Genomic DNA, 15,873 nt, shown 5'->3' on the forward strand with positions numbered 1-15,873 from the left:
GGTGTGTTGTGTTGGAATTATAATAAGATATGCGAAAATGACCCGAATAAATATATATCGCAATGTTTCTCGCGGTCACGTACTCACCGCTCGCTTACGGTTTATTTCGTAATAAACGAAATGAACGAATTCCACATTCGTCGTACGATATGTAACCCAGATTTCAAACTTTGTCTATGCGCGCTTATAATATACGTGTATATAGGATGAGGAATCGTTGTGAAAATGAAAAACGAGGACATTTGGAGATTTGACTCTTACTGGCTTCTATTAGCTTTTATTAGCTTTTATTTTTGCTCGTTATCACGCTATAGTTGTTGGTTTAGACGCCCGTCTAAACCGCACTTCTAATACATCATTTCTTGATTATGAATAAGATGAAGAATAATAAAGCGAGATGTAGGAAAGCTAAGAAATTTGTGTAAGAAAATTGATCGAGAGAGAGAGAGAGAGAGAGAGAGCGCGCTTGCTGAATTACCGACAAGTGCAGATGCAAATCGTCGTGTCGCATATCTAGCGGCGTCGGATCGTCGGATCGTCGGATGACGTTGGGTGGCGTCAGTGTCAGATGTCAGTCATGTCAACTGAGTGTTAACACAACGGAGATAATTTTATCGATCGGTCATTTATTTTCAAATATATGTTTTTTTTTACTCTCGTATAAAAAGTCATTCTCATCGCCGCGAATACCCACAAACTTGTGCGCAAACGTTGGAATACTTAGCGGTCAGGTGCGAATCTAAAAATGAGAATTTTCGCGTGAAATATTCGTAAATCACGTGTGGCAAATTGGCAATCATAAAATTCTCAAAAGATTGCAATGCGCTGCTAACTGTTTTTTAAACTCGCATGAGAACGGTGATGTTACTTATTTGCACTCTTTGCAGTACTTATTTACATGCTCGCGTGCAAATTTTTAACGATAACTGTTAAAGCGGCTCTAATAATTTTTAAGTAAAGCGGTACCTCGCGTCTCGCGTGGTTTATCAATTTATCGGTGACACTGCGTTTTTGCGTTTTTGGCATTGGGAACTTGGGAAGTGGTCGAGAGTGTCGAGAGTCGAGAGAGCTAGGTAGGCGAGTGAGGCGAGTCAAGACTCAAGCACTCAAGGCGAATATAGTGCAATGGGTATAGTGGGGCGAAACACGGCTTATACACGTCATGGCATGGCGGGGCGAACGAAGGTTGGCTGTTGGCTCGGCAACGGGCAGAGTTTGGTCTGGCGACTGCGGACTCGGGGCCTCGGGACTCGGTGGACTCGGTGGACTCTGTGGGGACTGTGGGCTGGGGAGTCAGACAGGGGAGGCGAGACGCGAGACGCGAGACGCGAGACGCGAGGCATGGCGAGGCATGGCGAGGCGAGGGCGAGAGCGAGGACGAGGGCGAGGCACAGCGAAACGCGATGAGGCCGAGGCCGACACCGCCGACGCCGACACCGCCGACACGCGTGCTCCGTTCAGGTCAGGTGCGGCGATGAGAACCTTTCTTATGACGTGGATTTCGAGGCTCCTGAACCGGCTGAACCACGTCAACCGCGCACTCAGTCAGCTCAGTCTACCGGGTGCCCTCAACCAAGGCAGTCGCACGTGATATCATCCGCATCGGGAAACTCGCGCCGCGAGCGAATGCACGAAATTGTTGTTGCGATTAAAAGGCGCGATACGCTTTTTCCAACGACAATCGTGCTGGGCTACTCAAAGTCATCAGCTATAACGATCTGCGGGAGCTCGTTGTTGGTAAGCTCTCAACGCGTCTCACGCGATAAGTACAATACGATTGCAAATATTTGACAGTATTTTACGCGTATGTATTCTAATTTCCCTTTCTTTGCTTTTCTCATCTCTTTTTCCTCCTTTCCTCCTTTTCTCGCCTTTTGACTATTCCTTTTTCCTTTTTCCGGCACTTGGAGCATAAAGATAACAGCACGTATCGTGCAGCGTAACGAGACGATTAAGAACTTTGTATATATTCTTTTTTCATACTAATAAAATAATAGATATTATCGTGTCCTCATTAATGTTTCTTACGGCTAATGCTGTTGGGAATTCTTTGTTTCGTCACTATTCTCATTGCACTAATTGTAGGGATGACAGTGTCCAGCTCTGTATATTTTAAATTTAAATATATGTCGACTGCACTGTCGACGTTGCATATTCTTTATTAATTTATTAATTTATTGTTAGAAAGGACATGGATATACATACTTTGAAACGTTTGTCTCGTTTATCTGTCACTATGCCTAAAATGTGCATCTCGCCCCTTATTATCGCTATTCCGAACGGATATGTATGTTTTAGTGTTTTACCGAAAAGTCGAAATTTCGCACAAGCTGACAATGAGATCGTATAACTGAATACGTATAACGAATTAAATAACCTTGTCTATTCACATCGACTTCGATGTAGCTTTAGCTAATAAATGTAATCATCGCGATAATTAACGTCTATCGTTATTTATTTTATTCCCTCGAATATTTCCAAATTTTCCAATGTCGCAACTGTGATACGGCGCGATGCGTCAGGTTCAGAGATATAATTGCGATACAAAATTTATGATCGCACGTAAGATATTATGATTAGCCGAAATTTCACTTGCGAAAGTGCATTTTGATTAAAGAGTAATTAATAAAATAATAGATACTTAAATTAACGATAAGATTTTATCGTTTTGAGTGTTTACACTTTGCAAGATGCATTGATCTGCAATATAATCCTGGTTAAGTACGCATGATTACCGATATTAAATTCACGGACAATGTCCCGTCGCTGTCGCGGTCGCGGTCGCGGTCGCGGTCGTGGTCGCGTCGTACGACGTATCGAGTATCAGATATCTGCGATGTTTAATCGATGACTCGATGTGCTCGTACATACATGCCGCACGCATACATGCATACATGCATACGTACGTCCACATGACCACATATATTCGAGATAAGTAATATTATCTATATAAGAGGAGCATTTTCTCTAAACTTGACAAGTTTGTCGAAAATATTATTACACTAGAATTTTTGTATGCGCGACAAATCAGAGATGTTAATTTTTCAACATTGCATCACTGTTCACTCTCTATAGCTGTAACAATTCAGCCAGATTTATCGTCTATTCTTTCGAGCTAAGCTTATTCAATTAGACGGAAATTAGCTTTAGTATTTCGTATAGAATTGTTTTCAAATTTCTCAACACGTCTTGATTTTTATATACAAAATTAAGTTTATCGGAAATTTAATTGTCTCTAGGTACTTACTCTGTATTTTGGTAGAGACGGACGTATATTTTCACGCAGAGAAATCGACCGGTCGGTCTCCATGGTGATCACACCCCTCTGATGGCGACTCTTGTATTATTCCACTTACCAACTATATATAATATACTTATTTTCGAACCTTTTCCGCGCTTCCATTTACTTGGGCGTACTTATATCATATAAGAAAAAGAAATGTATTAAAACAAACTTCATCTTGCTATGCAATATCAGAAATATAATTTGTTTTCCGTTCATAATCCGTCAACTGTTTCTATAAAGGTATAAAGTATACACACAGTATTCGCGTGTGCTAGATATGCTAACGACTACGTTTATCTGCCTCATTTCGTTATACATATGTATATGTACATACATACTATATATATACATATGCATATACGTATATTTATCGCGTATAGCGATAAGTATAATCATAAAATCCATATAAACGGCAATGAGATACGCAATCCTAGCTTTCTTTAAACGTTTGCGCAATAAATTTTTATAAAATTATTATATTATTTCGAACGAAAATTTTTCCAACGAGAAAGCAACGTCGTGTTTCGTCGTTCTTTGTCCGTATCGCTGATCCATATCAAATATTAACAATTGTCGGGATATTGTCGTCTAATCTCCACGAGGAAAGCTTTTGTATGCTTCTGGCAAATAAGTTTTCGATTATCAAGATGACCGGCCTGACCGGGACAGGTCGATCTTACGATCAATAACTATACGATAAATTATTACATTAAACATTTTATAGGTTTCTTTTTCTCATTAAAAAGGAGGTTTTTTTATATGTATCCAGATATACGCAGAAAAGACATTTGTTGGCTCGTCAGATGACTTTATATCATCTATATAACGACAATTTCTTAAAATAGAATTATGAGAAAAATTTTAATAATGCAGCAATAGTGTTTTTATCAAGTCTGAGGCAGAGTCAATCTAATGTTTCATCAGACAGAACAGACTTATAAATACATATTACTGGCGATTGCCAAAAATTTTTCAACTTACGTCGCAAGTCGACAGTTGTGCAATACCAAAGTATTATTAGACTACTGTCTGACGAAAGACTTCTAATAATAAAGTGAGTCTACTTTCAAAAGCTTTGGAACGTTCGTGCATACTTTATACGATAAATATCTTTCTTTTTTTTTTTTTTTTTTTTAAATCTGTGTATATAATCTCGAGCATATAATCGAGTATATAACGAAAAATCTAACAGGGAATTTTTAGAATTTTTTTGAATCTTAACTGCATAAATTATGAAAAAAAATTTGCAAAAGTCATAAGGTCATAAACGATGTTCTCCTCTCCTCTCTCTCTCTCTCTCATCTATAGTCTCTCCCCGATATATTTCCTCATTCTGTTAAAAGTTAAGCACGAACGAGTTGCTCATAACTATATACCTTACATTTATTAATAATAATATGCGTAATAAAAACCTGCAGAATTATTGTTGCCCACATATTTATATATTTCAAGATAATTTAATTTTCTAATTGTACTTATAATTATATATAGATAATAGAGATGTACCTCGAGTCGAGTATAAAGCCTTTTGCACAATGCCAGGCAACAGGCAATAGGAACAGGGAATAGAAATCAGAAATCATGTATAATATAAATGCAGAATAAACAGTGACACACACAGGCAATAGACACAGAATTTCCGTCACGTTGGAAATTCTGTGCCTATTGCCTGTTGCCAACCAATCATAGTATTTGAATTTTTTAGGTTGTAATTAACAATTTTTTGGTTATTTCCTGTTCCTTATTACTTTTCCTTTTTCCTTTTCCTGTACCGATAAGAGTAGAGGCAGAGAGGCACTGACACGAACAAAAAATTTACAATTTTACAGAATAATCGCGCAACATACATATATATAATACGCGATGTATGACGACGATATATGTATATGATATACGCATGCACGCATAATGATAATGACGCAACGATAATATAACGGTTATGCACAAATAGAACGCTTTCTTCGATCTGAAATTAAATTCTTTTAATTTCAGATATCTCACGCTAAGTTGTACCGTTGTAACCGCATTTCTTTCCTTGTATTTTTCCGACAACTTAATTGTTGTTATTTCGCCTTCCGTGCTTCCAGCTTGGCGCGCGGGCACTTATAAGTAACTCATTGATCAATCGAGCCCCAGCCAATTGCACGCTTTGCCTTATTGATTTATTAATTGGTTACTTGGCTGACCAGTTATCTTTATCTAATCTGATTTCCTCTTTCATTTATTCACGACTGTATTATAATTGCTCACGCCAACGCGAGTGTCGCAAGTCGCAAATACTAGCTATATATATGCACTTGTGCACGTTATTTGCATTATCTCGATGGTGAGGAATGAGGAATTATTGGTTTTTTCTCTATCGCTTTATATTTCCAAACCTTTCCACTGTCGTGTGAAATTATATAGAAATGCGAATTGTATGAAAAAAATGGATTCAAGATTCGAGTTTCTTTCATAAGCACGCTTACGCAATCACGTATCGATTAAGACACGTGATATTCGTGCGAAATTTCGTGGAAAATTTACGAAAGCGAGATATGAGATACGAGATACGCTACTAGTCCATGCTTATTGTTCAATCGTAAGGATCCCACGGACCGTGATATTATCGAACCTTAATTGTAGTCGTAGTAAAACAACCAACGCCGCAGATTGGATCACAAATTAGTCAGGGTTGGCGTTGGCGCGCGACTGGCACCACGAGCGTTGTAATGTTGTGAAATATGTTTTGTTGTCGTGACATGAGACATTACACACACTCGGATACGATCGATGTATTATGTACATATATAGGAATATTAGAAAAGTACGTGCTGTTATTACAGTCGATTTACAAGCCGATTTTCCTAATTCGTATTGTTCTTACCTTCTGTTCCGATCGGCTCAGATGACGGTATAAGATTTTCATCTTATGGGTGTAATTAACTGGAGCGCTAATACCGGTGAAAAAATTGTTTTACAGGACGAGCGACTCGACGGTGCGTGCATGCCGCGCAACTCGGCGCGGTCAGCTTTCCGTGAATTGTCCAAGATCGTCCCGAGGGTCCATATGGTAACCGGAGGCCAAAGTGGTTATCTTCCCACCGAGTTCCAGGGGCTAAAGGGCTGGCGGCGTCGTTGGATTCACTCGGCCATTACCTATATTTAGAGAAACTATGTTTAGCAGGAACGATGTCGTCCTGCGAGGAATTCAGATGGAATGCGAGAACGGTTGCACAAATGATGGAAATAATGACGGTTGCAAGCACGATAACAATAACGATCAGATTCGTACTCATGATCGTTCCGAGGGAAGCGTCGCAAGCGTCGCAAGGGAAGATCCGTATGTAAAGAGGAGCCAGAGCAACCACTGTCAACCGCATAGAGCTCCCTTGGTTGGCTGGCGAGACGGGAGTCCTACGATTTGTTCGAGTTCCCCTCGGCAAAGCGTCGATTTGAACGTCGACGACGTCAGCTCGCCCTCGAAAACTTGTAATGTACGCGAAATCAGTTTGGATTCGACCAATGCGACGGAGAGACCGTTCGACGCGACAGAGCCGCTCGAGCTGGTCGGCACGATCGAAACGATCGAGCCGATGCCGATGGAACGAAGCGGTGCTTCGAAGCTCAAGACTCAAGAGATACTGATTCGCGAGGGATACGGTCGCACCGAGTCGGTCGTCGGGACAAGGGCGAATCGGCGAATCAAGGACTCCATCGACTCCTTGAGCATCTCGGAGCGAGAGGATTCGTCGAGTTTCATCGCGAGAGGGGCAAAGCGCGAGAAGCCGAAAGTGCCCGACGGCGGTTGGGGCTGGGTGGTCGTTCTGGCCTCCCTGGTCATCTCCATGGTGGCCGACGGGGTCTCTTTCAGCTTTGGCCTGCTCTACATCGAGTTTCTTCACGAATTTGGCGCTTCAAAGTCCAAGACCGCCTGGATCGGCTCGCTCTTCATGGCCGTACCTCTTCTATCCGGACCGATCATGTCCGCTCTTGTCGACCGTTACGGATGCAGGAATATGACCATCATCGGCGGCCTGGTGTCAGGGCTGGGCTTTATCCTGAGTATCTTCAGTAATACCATCGAAGTAATGTACTTAACTTTCGGCGTGATCGCGGGCCTCGGTCTAGGCTTATGCTACGTCACTGCAGTTGTGAGCATCGCCTTTTGGTTCGACAAGAAGCGTACCCTAGCTGTAGGTCTCGGAGCGTGCGGCACCGGGATCGGTACGTTTGTCTACGCTCCGATGACAGCGTACTTCATCAAGGAGTACGGCTGGCGAGGCGCTTGCTTGCTCCTAGCCGGCACTTTCTTCAACATGATCATCGCGGGTACCGTTATGAGAGATCCGGAATGGTGGATTCTGGAGCAACGCAAGCAAGACCAAGCTCCGCTGAAGAAGTCACACGGTCGTTCGGACGGAAGTTCGTTGGATGAGTTCCCAGGCATCGAAGAACTCAGAAAGCTGCTTAGAACCGACCAGGCGCCTGAATATTTTTTACAAAATCTAAGCACGAGCACCGAAGCGGTCGACGGGGTGAAGAGGCAGACAACGAGTGTAGTTAATCTGCCAACTTTTGTAAAGCGGAGCGAAAAGGTGAGAGGGAGAGAGAGAGAGAGAGAGAGAGAGAAAAAGAGAGAGAGAGAGAGAGCAAAAAGAGGGACCGATGTCGCAATGGAAGGACGCATACTTCAAAAACGACAACTGCGATGCTCGATTTCACTAGTTTTTGCTATAAATAAATAAATTTAAATGTGAGATTCCAGGTGCCTTTGGAAGTATTGGAGTTATTAATGACCAATTCTAGGCTGTACACTGTCATTCTGGAAAATTACCCCAGCCTCCTATTATGTAGAAGTTTGTCCGATAAGCAGCTGCAAGACTCGACGGGGGAGATTTGTAATAAAAGCGGCGTCACTATGTCAATGAGGTTAATTTGCTACGAATTTGCTATACGCATAGTTACACAGTGCGGGTTTTAACCGACTCTCTTTCTCGATCCAAGTCTTCGTATACCCTTTTAATTCATACGACATTATACCCAGTCAGTCAAATCTGAAAAAAGCAAAATCTGAAATATTTTGTCAAGTGTCAGCAACAAATTTCATTGGCAGAAAAACAACAGGTTTGATGCAAAATCCGTTAATTAAATTGTTGTTTACAAAATACGACAGTAGAACTATAACATAACTTGCTGTTCATAAAATGAGAGCAAATTGGCGTAAGATTTACTGGCATGATCTAATATCTAACAGCAAAGCAAGAATATGCACGGTGCAATACGGCAACGTGGCAGCAAATATCGAGCAAGATTTGCCATTACGTAGTTTGATCACACACGCGCGAAAGCACGTGCGCGTGCACAACTGCACACACATTCGTCATGCCTTTTTAAATACCTTTAAATATGGTATACTTGAGGTAATATATTTAAGTTATTTAAAAAGGCATGTCGAATGACCGAGTTAATTACGTAACGGCAAGTTTTGCTCGATATTTGCTTTCCCATTTGCTGTCGTATTGCGCTGTGCATATATTCTTATTCGGTTTTTACCGTCTGTTAGATTATGCTAGCAAGTTTGGCGCGATTTTTGGCATCAATTTACTCTCAATTAATAAACAACAAGTTTCGCAAGCAAAACACGGTTTTGATGCAAAATTCTGATTGAATTTACAAGCAATTTGTATTGTTTTGCTTAAGGGGTATTTGTCGCACGCGGTGCTTTCGCCGAATACATGGAATATTTTATGACACGGTGTGACATAATATTTATATTTAATATTTATATTTAATATTTTATAAAGGCTTAAACGAGCTACGGAATCGAAAACGAACACCGAACAAAGAAAAGATTCCACCTCCGTTCACGTCCCGACGAAACTCGGTTGCGCCAGAAAAATGTCCAAGAAGGAGATAGAGGAAACTAATCCCTTGTTAGCGAAGGAAGTCACACATATGGTAATTAGCGAGTGATTCGGACGATCCTTCATCATCTGAATCCATAATTGAAGGACGCGACGCGACGCATCAAACTTAAATATTTTTTTGCCAGGTCGCACCGATCGAAAAAAGAAAATCCGTGTCTAAACGCTACGTCGAGCCACAAGCTAATGTCATCAGGACGGACTCCATACCTTGGCTTAGGCGACAGTTTAGCACCAATACCCATTATTTCAAAGATATCAGAGTGCACAGAAATTCGGTCATGTATCGCGGCGCTGCTCTAAATCTGCACAAATACAGATTGAGAGCGAGCAGTTGTCCCGATATCTACAGAAATAGTATGACCACGTTGGCTAAGGAGAACGAACAGGTATTTTACAGGTTTTTTTCCTCCCCATTAGAAGGGAGAAGAGATTTGCAAGAGACGTGTGTTTTATTCCGATTTCCTCATCTCTTCATCTTCTTTGGCAGAAATGGTACGCCGAGCTGGTAGATTTATTAAAGAGTATGTTGGATTTCTCAATGTTTTTCGAATTGCATTTCCTGCTAATGTCACTGTCGACGATATTGCTATTCACATGGTTCATCGTACCGTACTTTTACCTGGCGGAGCATCTGACTAGAAACGGTTACGCCGAGTCCGATGCCGCTAATCTTCTCAGTATCATCGGTATAACCAATACCATCGGAATGGTAATTTCAAATATTTTACTTTAAAGAATAATATTTTATCCTTGAATGGCATTCCATCATGTCCGTTACTATCGTTTTTTCAGGTTGGTCTAGGCTGGGCTGGCGATCAACCCTGGATGAATGTCAGTAAAACGTATACTTGGTGCTTGATAGCCTGTGGAGTGGCTACCATATTGATGTCCGTATTCACTCACCACTACGTGTTTCTATCTATAAGTGCGGCAGCTTTCGGTCTTTTCTTTGCCAGTAATTTCAGTTTTACTCCCGTTATATTAGTAGAACTGATTCCTCTAGAAAGATTCACTACCGCTTATGGTCTTAGCTTATTGTGTCAAGGAATCGGGAATCTTTTGGGACCTCCGTTGGCTGGGTGGTTCTTCGATGTGACAGGTTCTTGGGAGCTTTCTTTCCTTATGGCCGGTGGTTGGATCATTGTCTCTGGAATCTTTGTGGGTATTATACCATATACGAGAAACCGTAAGATTTTCGGTAGTGGGCCAATCGAGATGGAACGAACGAATGACGATGATTATTTGGCATAGAGTATAGAGGACATATACACAGATTCATATATACAGACTTTGCCTTTACAAAATATGTACGCGTCAAATAGAACAAAATTAGTAAACGTTCTAACAAGAAAAAAAACAACAAAAAGAAAGAAAATTTAATCGAACGAATCTCATCGTGTTACGACATATGTAACGAACAATTTTTAATTTCCTATTTGTAGCGAGTGTTTATTCGCAACGTACTTTCCCCTCGTACTTAACTTATTCGTGTTATTAATACATTCTACTTATATAATAACTACACGTTGGTTTAAAATATATTAATTTGTACATGGGCGCATACACAGCACACATTCACACGTATCTACAAATTTCTTTCTACTTAAAGTGCACCTTGCATGTGATAGATTTAATTTTAAATAATTAGATTGAATAAAAGCAAATAAAATACGAACAAGCAGTGAATTTCCCCAACGCGAGAGGTTAGTTATAAAAGTTCTTATTGTTTAAATAAAACAAAATTGAAAAGTTCAATAAAGGATATATTTTGTAAGGAAAAAAATCTTATAACGAAAAAAGATTCGGGCGGGTATAAAAAAAATATACTTGTATGAGATTTAATATGAAATGCTTAAATACGTTTGCACAATCAACACTTACATTGTTTTACAAAAATAAAAGCTACGACATTTATATACAACAAAGTTCGTTCTTTTTTTTTTTCATCGATGTCCTTACACGCGGCTCAAGCGCACCGAGTATTACAAGTTATCGTTCTTTCGCCCGTTACACAAGTATCTTGAATAATTCTTTTATCGAGAGAATTATTTCTTAATTAATTATTATTATATTAATGTCATTAGTCCAAAGATTAGATAAGTAGTCAATTAAATGATAACATACACATGTTAGTAATTGTTGGAAAGTGTAAGCATCTAAGACATAAATTTGTGTAATTTCGCAGGAAGAAATGCATAAGTGGTCTGCATAAATTGATGAATTATCTAATTTATTTGGTTCATTCAATTGTTTGTTCAATTATGTCATTGCATGGTTACGTAACGATATAAATATGTAAATATACATCCCGTCTCATCTACGATGTGAGCATCTAATCTAAAAATTTCGATGTCACTCAGATACCTGTTCCTCGAACAGGTAAATGTCGATATCCTTGAATTATTTAATAATAATTAGCGGTCCACCGTCTCAACCCCGCTCTCGAGCATACAATTACATAATCGTATGTTCCTAGGCTTTTTACAGATATGACAGATACAGGTATCACAATTTTGGTGACCGTTTTGAAATTAATCAATTACATATTTCGTAAAAGAAAAAAATATGTAAAATACACGGCATATAAAGTTGAACGAGGAATAATTTTATTTTTGTGCCCTGCTTTTGCGGTAAATCTGACAATCATCTCAGCCATCTCAGCTATCTCAGTATCCTGGAGACGTAGTCGGGTTGAGTGGATTAGGGCTTGGACTTCGGCTGGGTGCTCTCGGAACGCCTAAAACGCCGGCGAGATTACATACGCTTTTAGGGAACGTTCTCGCGACGATAAAATGCTGAGGGCCGATCAAGGCGTCTCCCATTATACCAAGGCGTACTCCGTTTCCATGCCTGTGCAGAGTCATAGACATGTCTAAAAGCATGATACATATACGTTACAACGTTTTGGTGAACAAACAGGCGCGATGTAATAAAAGCAAAGCAGAGATATATCGCACGAAGCGCGATTAATGACATGTACTGCAGTTTCCTTGCGGTGGTCGCCAATAGACTGCTCCGTCTACGCCTTCCACAGGTAAATCTCCGTCGACGTGCGTTAAACATAGAGAGTATCTTTTCGACAGTTGATTTAAAAGTAATTTCAAAACGATGGACGGTACACAGGACGAAATCAATCCGCAGGACGTTTCCGCTGCCGTGATAGCGTAAATTGCGCTCTGCCGGGACCTGGCATCCTGCACGTTTCGCTGAATTACCTTGGGAAACGCGACGCGTTGGAGATGTGTATAGTAAGTAAGTCTTTTCGCGCGCGCGCGCGCGCGCAAGTCGTAGTATCGCAGTATCGCAATATAGTATCGTAGCATATTAGTACCTGCAACATCTCAATGAGATCGTCGTGGAACAAGGGCGTTCTGGTGGGCAATGCGACACAGAGGATGCCCCTGGCCTCGTGATTTCGAAGGAACACCGCTCGCTGACTCACGTATTTGACTGTCGCGAATACATCGTCCGGCACGTTGACGGCCGAGTGCTTAAAGTATTCTTTCAGGGCGTCCACGGTAGCCGCTAAAAGAATCTCTGTCTCCGTCGCGCCAGTCACGTTGGCGATTTTTCGTACGAGCTCGACGTCGACCTCTTCCGACCAAGCCACTACCTTCCTACCGCACGGTGAGATGGTTTGCAGCCGATTTGACTGCGGATACTTGAAAAATAGCTCTTCGATTATGATTTTGGGCGCAGTTACGGCGATCCAGCTAATAGACATCGTCTCTCGAATCGCTTGAAACATCAGGGGAAGGTAACACGACAGCGTATACGTCAAGGTGTCCGGATAACAGTGTCTATGTCGCGATTGTAACGCTCGCAATTCTCGAACGAGCAAGAGAGGCGTCTTTAAAAAGGACGTGATCACCATGTACCAGGACAGAGCGACACACGTGTAAAGAACGTCGATCGGGTTGAAGGATTTTGCAATGGAGTCGAATATTAATCGAGAATTGAAATTTCTCTTGCTCGATTCGCGCCGGACGATCGACAGGACCTCCAGGAACTTTAGTCCTTCCGACTTTCGGCACTGTCTAAAGAAAGGGGCGAGAGAAAGTTACTGTTTGGATATTTAAGCGTGACGACATTATCGCATTGTTACGTTTTGTCCTTTCGAATGAACGGCAGTAGCGATAGTAGCACGAATGGCCAAGATCGCCGCGTGTATGGAACGAATGAGTGAGAGTGAGTGAGTGAGTGAGTGAGTGAGTGAGTGAGTGAGTGAGTGAGTGAGTGAGTGAGTGAGTGAGTGAGTGAGTGAGTGAGAGAGAGAGAGAGAGAGAGAGAGAGAGAGAGAGAGAGAGAGAGAGAGAGAGAGAGAGAGAGAGAGAGAGAGAGAGAGAGAGAGAGAGAGAGAGAGAGAGAGAGAGAGAGAGAGAGAGAGAGAGAGAAATGTTGGCGACTGTAACGGGACAACGCAATACGCAATAACGTGGAGGAGCAAATACCTGGCCAATTCTTTCAGAGTGCAAATTAGCACTATCGTCGCGATCTTGACGCACTGAAATATTCCTGTACGCTTCTTTAGAATCTCCGGCCGCTCGGTAGGATCGTTATTGTAAAGAAAGTCGTTCCAATAGTTGCTGAAGCTCTCGATGAGCATCTGTCGAAGACGCGGGAGAGCGTAGGGTTGGGCGTACAGATTGGTAAAGGGCGAATCGCTTTCCTGACAAGTCCAGTTGTCGGTCGAATATTTTAACGGCAAAAAGTTCGCCAGAGTTAGATGCTCCTGTCGCAGGACCAAGTGATGCGCTCGCACGAGACATATCTGGCGTTCCTCTCCTCGCACGAAACAATTGACTATGTGCACCTGCCAAGGCGGTAATCTCCTCGGAAGAAATTTCGACGTGACGTCACTTATGTAATCCTACGAGAGAAAAAACAAGCCTCTACACGTTAAACGAGTTATTCTGACTTGTGATGGGGGTACGCAGGGGTACGTGACGTACGCCCGCGCCCGCGCCACGAATCTCTGTATAGGTAAAGAAAACGCGATTCGATGCGCGTGATACGACCTGTATATTGTTCTCGGTGATAGGACGACCTCGGAAGGAGGACGGGGAATTTGCAAGATGGTCGTCCACGGAGAAGTAATCGAGTTCTTTCCATACGTATACGCCCCATCGGGTGAAGAGAGCCGATTTAAGGAATTTTCTCGTCGAAGTCAGATGCGCCAAGTGATTTCTCACGCCCTTGACGATCGAGCGTCCTTGTACGAGTAGGGTGCATATGCCCTAAATGTATATCACGTATCACGTATCACGTATCGTGAGACCATGACGATCCAGGCGATCCAGACGATCGGTAAATGGTCGCTACCGCTACCGCGACCATTTACGGTCAATCAACATCGTCTCGATACAGGTATATATTATATATCAGTTTAGGTACACTTACGTGATTGCGTCCCTGGTCCAAGATGCTCCGAATGCTGTTCTCCTCCACAACAATATAACTCGGATGTTTCCATTTGACAAAGCGTATCCAACATTTTCTGGTCCACGTCACCACTTAAAGATGCCAAATACCCGCGTCGCGCGATATTATAGGAGGCCGCGTGATAGGAGGACGAGCCGAAAGAGAATAATCGAGAATTAGTGGAGAATAATTGAGTGATATGGAGAAAATGCGCGGTAACATTTACTTGAAATATTTGTATTGTAATCAATCAATTATTTCTAATTGAGCGTTTTAGCTCGAGAAGCACAAAAGTATAATATAACACCGGGAGCGAGATACACATACCTATACTATAATATATACATAATATACAATATACTAATATACATGACACGTACTCGTATAATATGCACAAAGGATTGATATTGATACGCACGAAGAAATTCCATTCGCGCGAGCGCCGAGATTCATTGTCTGGAGAGAGTACCTATTATATCAATTCATTTCTCTCCAAGAGCTCGAAAATGTACATACATATATCTATTTGGAATAAAAATATAATTACCTACGTACGCGATAAGAAGAAGAGGGATCAAGAATGTCGTCAGGGCAAAACTGAAGCCGAGATTCACCATCGGAGAAATAACAATGCCGATCATGACCTAAATCCTGCCGAATCCTGCGAGCCACGATTCGAAAATTATTGAACAATGCGAGAATGGCGAGAACCTCGCGAGCCGCACTCTCGCTTGCCGTAGTTGTCGTTGTCGACTTTTTACTGCCAGTGATGTAAGTCGGGGCAATTTAACTCGCGGCATCCGCGTTCTCGTACTCGTACTCGTATGCGTCTCGGATGCAAACGATTATACGCCGAATCTGACCTTACGACCCCTGGCAAAAAAAAAAAAAAAGAAGAAGAAGCCGAGTGTGCGAGAGACGAGAGCTAGCGAGATACCGCGCGGCGCGGCGCGGCGCGGCGCGGCGCGGCGCGCATTCCTTCGTGTCTCATCACTCTCATCAACTCTCAGTCGCTCTCGTCGTCGAGCTTGGTCGAGCTCGTTGAAACTGTCGAAAGGTCTCGTGACTCGTCAAAAGTCTGCGAGTTATCATCGGCGATCGCTGATCGCTGATCGCTGGCACTGCTGGCAGTCACAATAACAACAGAGCTGGTCGTGGCGCAAGGCGCAAAGAGTGAGCTAGGCATGGATCGTGGATCGCGAGATAACGTAAAGACTAGAGTCTGAATTAAGCCTTTTACGAAATTTATCAAATTAC

General features: G+C 42.1%; 2 protein-coding genes across 7 annotated transcripts; one reads left to right on the top strand and one right to left on the bottom strand.

Moving 5' to 3' along the window:
• The first annotated feature begins 23 nt into the window (after positions 1–23).
• On the top strand, positions 24–11,120 carry LOC139777186 (monocarboxylate transporter 14). Its single transcript, XM_071714449.1, has 7 exons — positions 24–1,737; positions 6,249–7,863; positions 8,034–8,197; positions 9,073–9,226; positions 9,321–9,581; positions 9,683–9,904; positions 9,988–11,120. The coding sequence occupies exons 2-7, from the start codon at positions 6,442–6,444 to the stop codon at positions 10,444–10,446; spliced, it is 2,682 nt and encodes an 893-aa protein (XP_071570550.1). The 5' UTR covers positions 24–1,737; positions 6,249–6,441; the 3' UTR covers positions 10,447–11,120.
• Positions 11,121–11,404: 284 nt separating this feature from the next.
• Positions 11,405–15,447, bottom strand: LOC139777187 (uncharacterized). 6 transcript variants are annotated; one of them, XM_071714450.1, is made up of 8 exons: positions 15,172–15,444; positions 14,997–15,085; positions 14,596–14,708; positions 14,214–14,432; positions 13,647–14,065; positions 12,527–13,232; positions 12,176–12,410; positions 11,405–12,067 (listed from the first exon to the last, which is right to left on the bottom strand). In XM_071714450.1, the coding sequence occupies exons 1-8, from the start codon at positions 15,255–15,257 to the stop codon at positions 11,862–11,864; spliced, it is 2,073 nt and encodes a 690-aa protein (XP_071570551.1). In that variant the 5' UTR covers positions 15,258–15,444; the 3' UTR covers positions 11,405–11,861. The 6 variants fall into 6 exon arrangements, with proteins under 6 accessions (XP_071570551.1, XP_071570555.1, XP_071570554.1 ...); XM_071714454.1 differs by having other exon boundaries at positions 14,997–15,072; positions 15,172–15,443; XM_071714453.1 differs by having other exon boundaries at positions 14,997–15,072; positions 15,164–15,443.
• Between the last annotated feature and the right edge of the window lie 426 nt (positions 15,448–15,873).

Source organism: Temnothorax nylanderi, unplaced genomic scaffold (assembly GCF_030848795.1).
Source record: "Temnothorax nylanderi isolate EJ_2023f unplaced genomic scaffold, tnyl_v1.0 TNYL_tig0140_pilon, whole genome shotgun sequence".
NCBI classification, from domain to species: Eukaryota; Metazoa; Arthropoda; class Insecta; order Hymenoptera; family Formicidae; genus Temnothorax; species Temnothorax nylanderi.

Coding starts and splice junctions, on each gene's coding strand:
- LOC139777187 (XM_071714450.1), bottom strand. CDS start 15,257: ATGATCGGCATTGTTATTTCTCCGATGGTGAATCTCGGCTTCAGTTTT. Junction 15,086..15,171: donor ATCCCTCTTCTTCTTATCGC/GTACGTAGGTAA, acceptor TTGATATAATAG/GTACTCTCTCCAGACAATGA. Junction 13,233..13,646: donor ACTCTGAAAGAATTGGCCAG/GTATTTGCTCCT, acceptor CCCTTTCTTTAG/ACAGTGCCGAAAGTCGGAAG.
- LOC139777186 (XM_071714449.1), top strand. CDS start 6,442: ATGTTTAGCAGGAACGATGTCGTCCTGCGAGGAATTCAGATGGAATGC. Junction 9,582..9,682: donor TGGCTAAGGAGAACGAACAG/GTATTTTACAGG, acceptor CTTCTTTGGCAG/AAATGGTACGCCGAGCTGGT. Junction 9,905..9,987: donor TAACCAATACCATCGGAATG/GTAATTTCAAAT, acceptor TCGTTTTTTCAG/GTTGGTCTAGGCTGGGCTGG.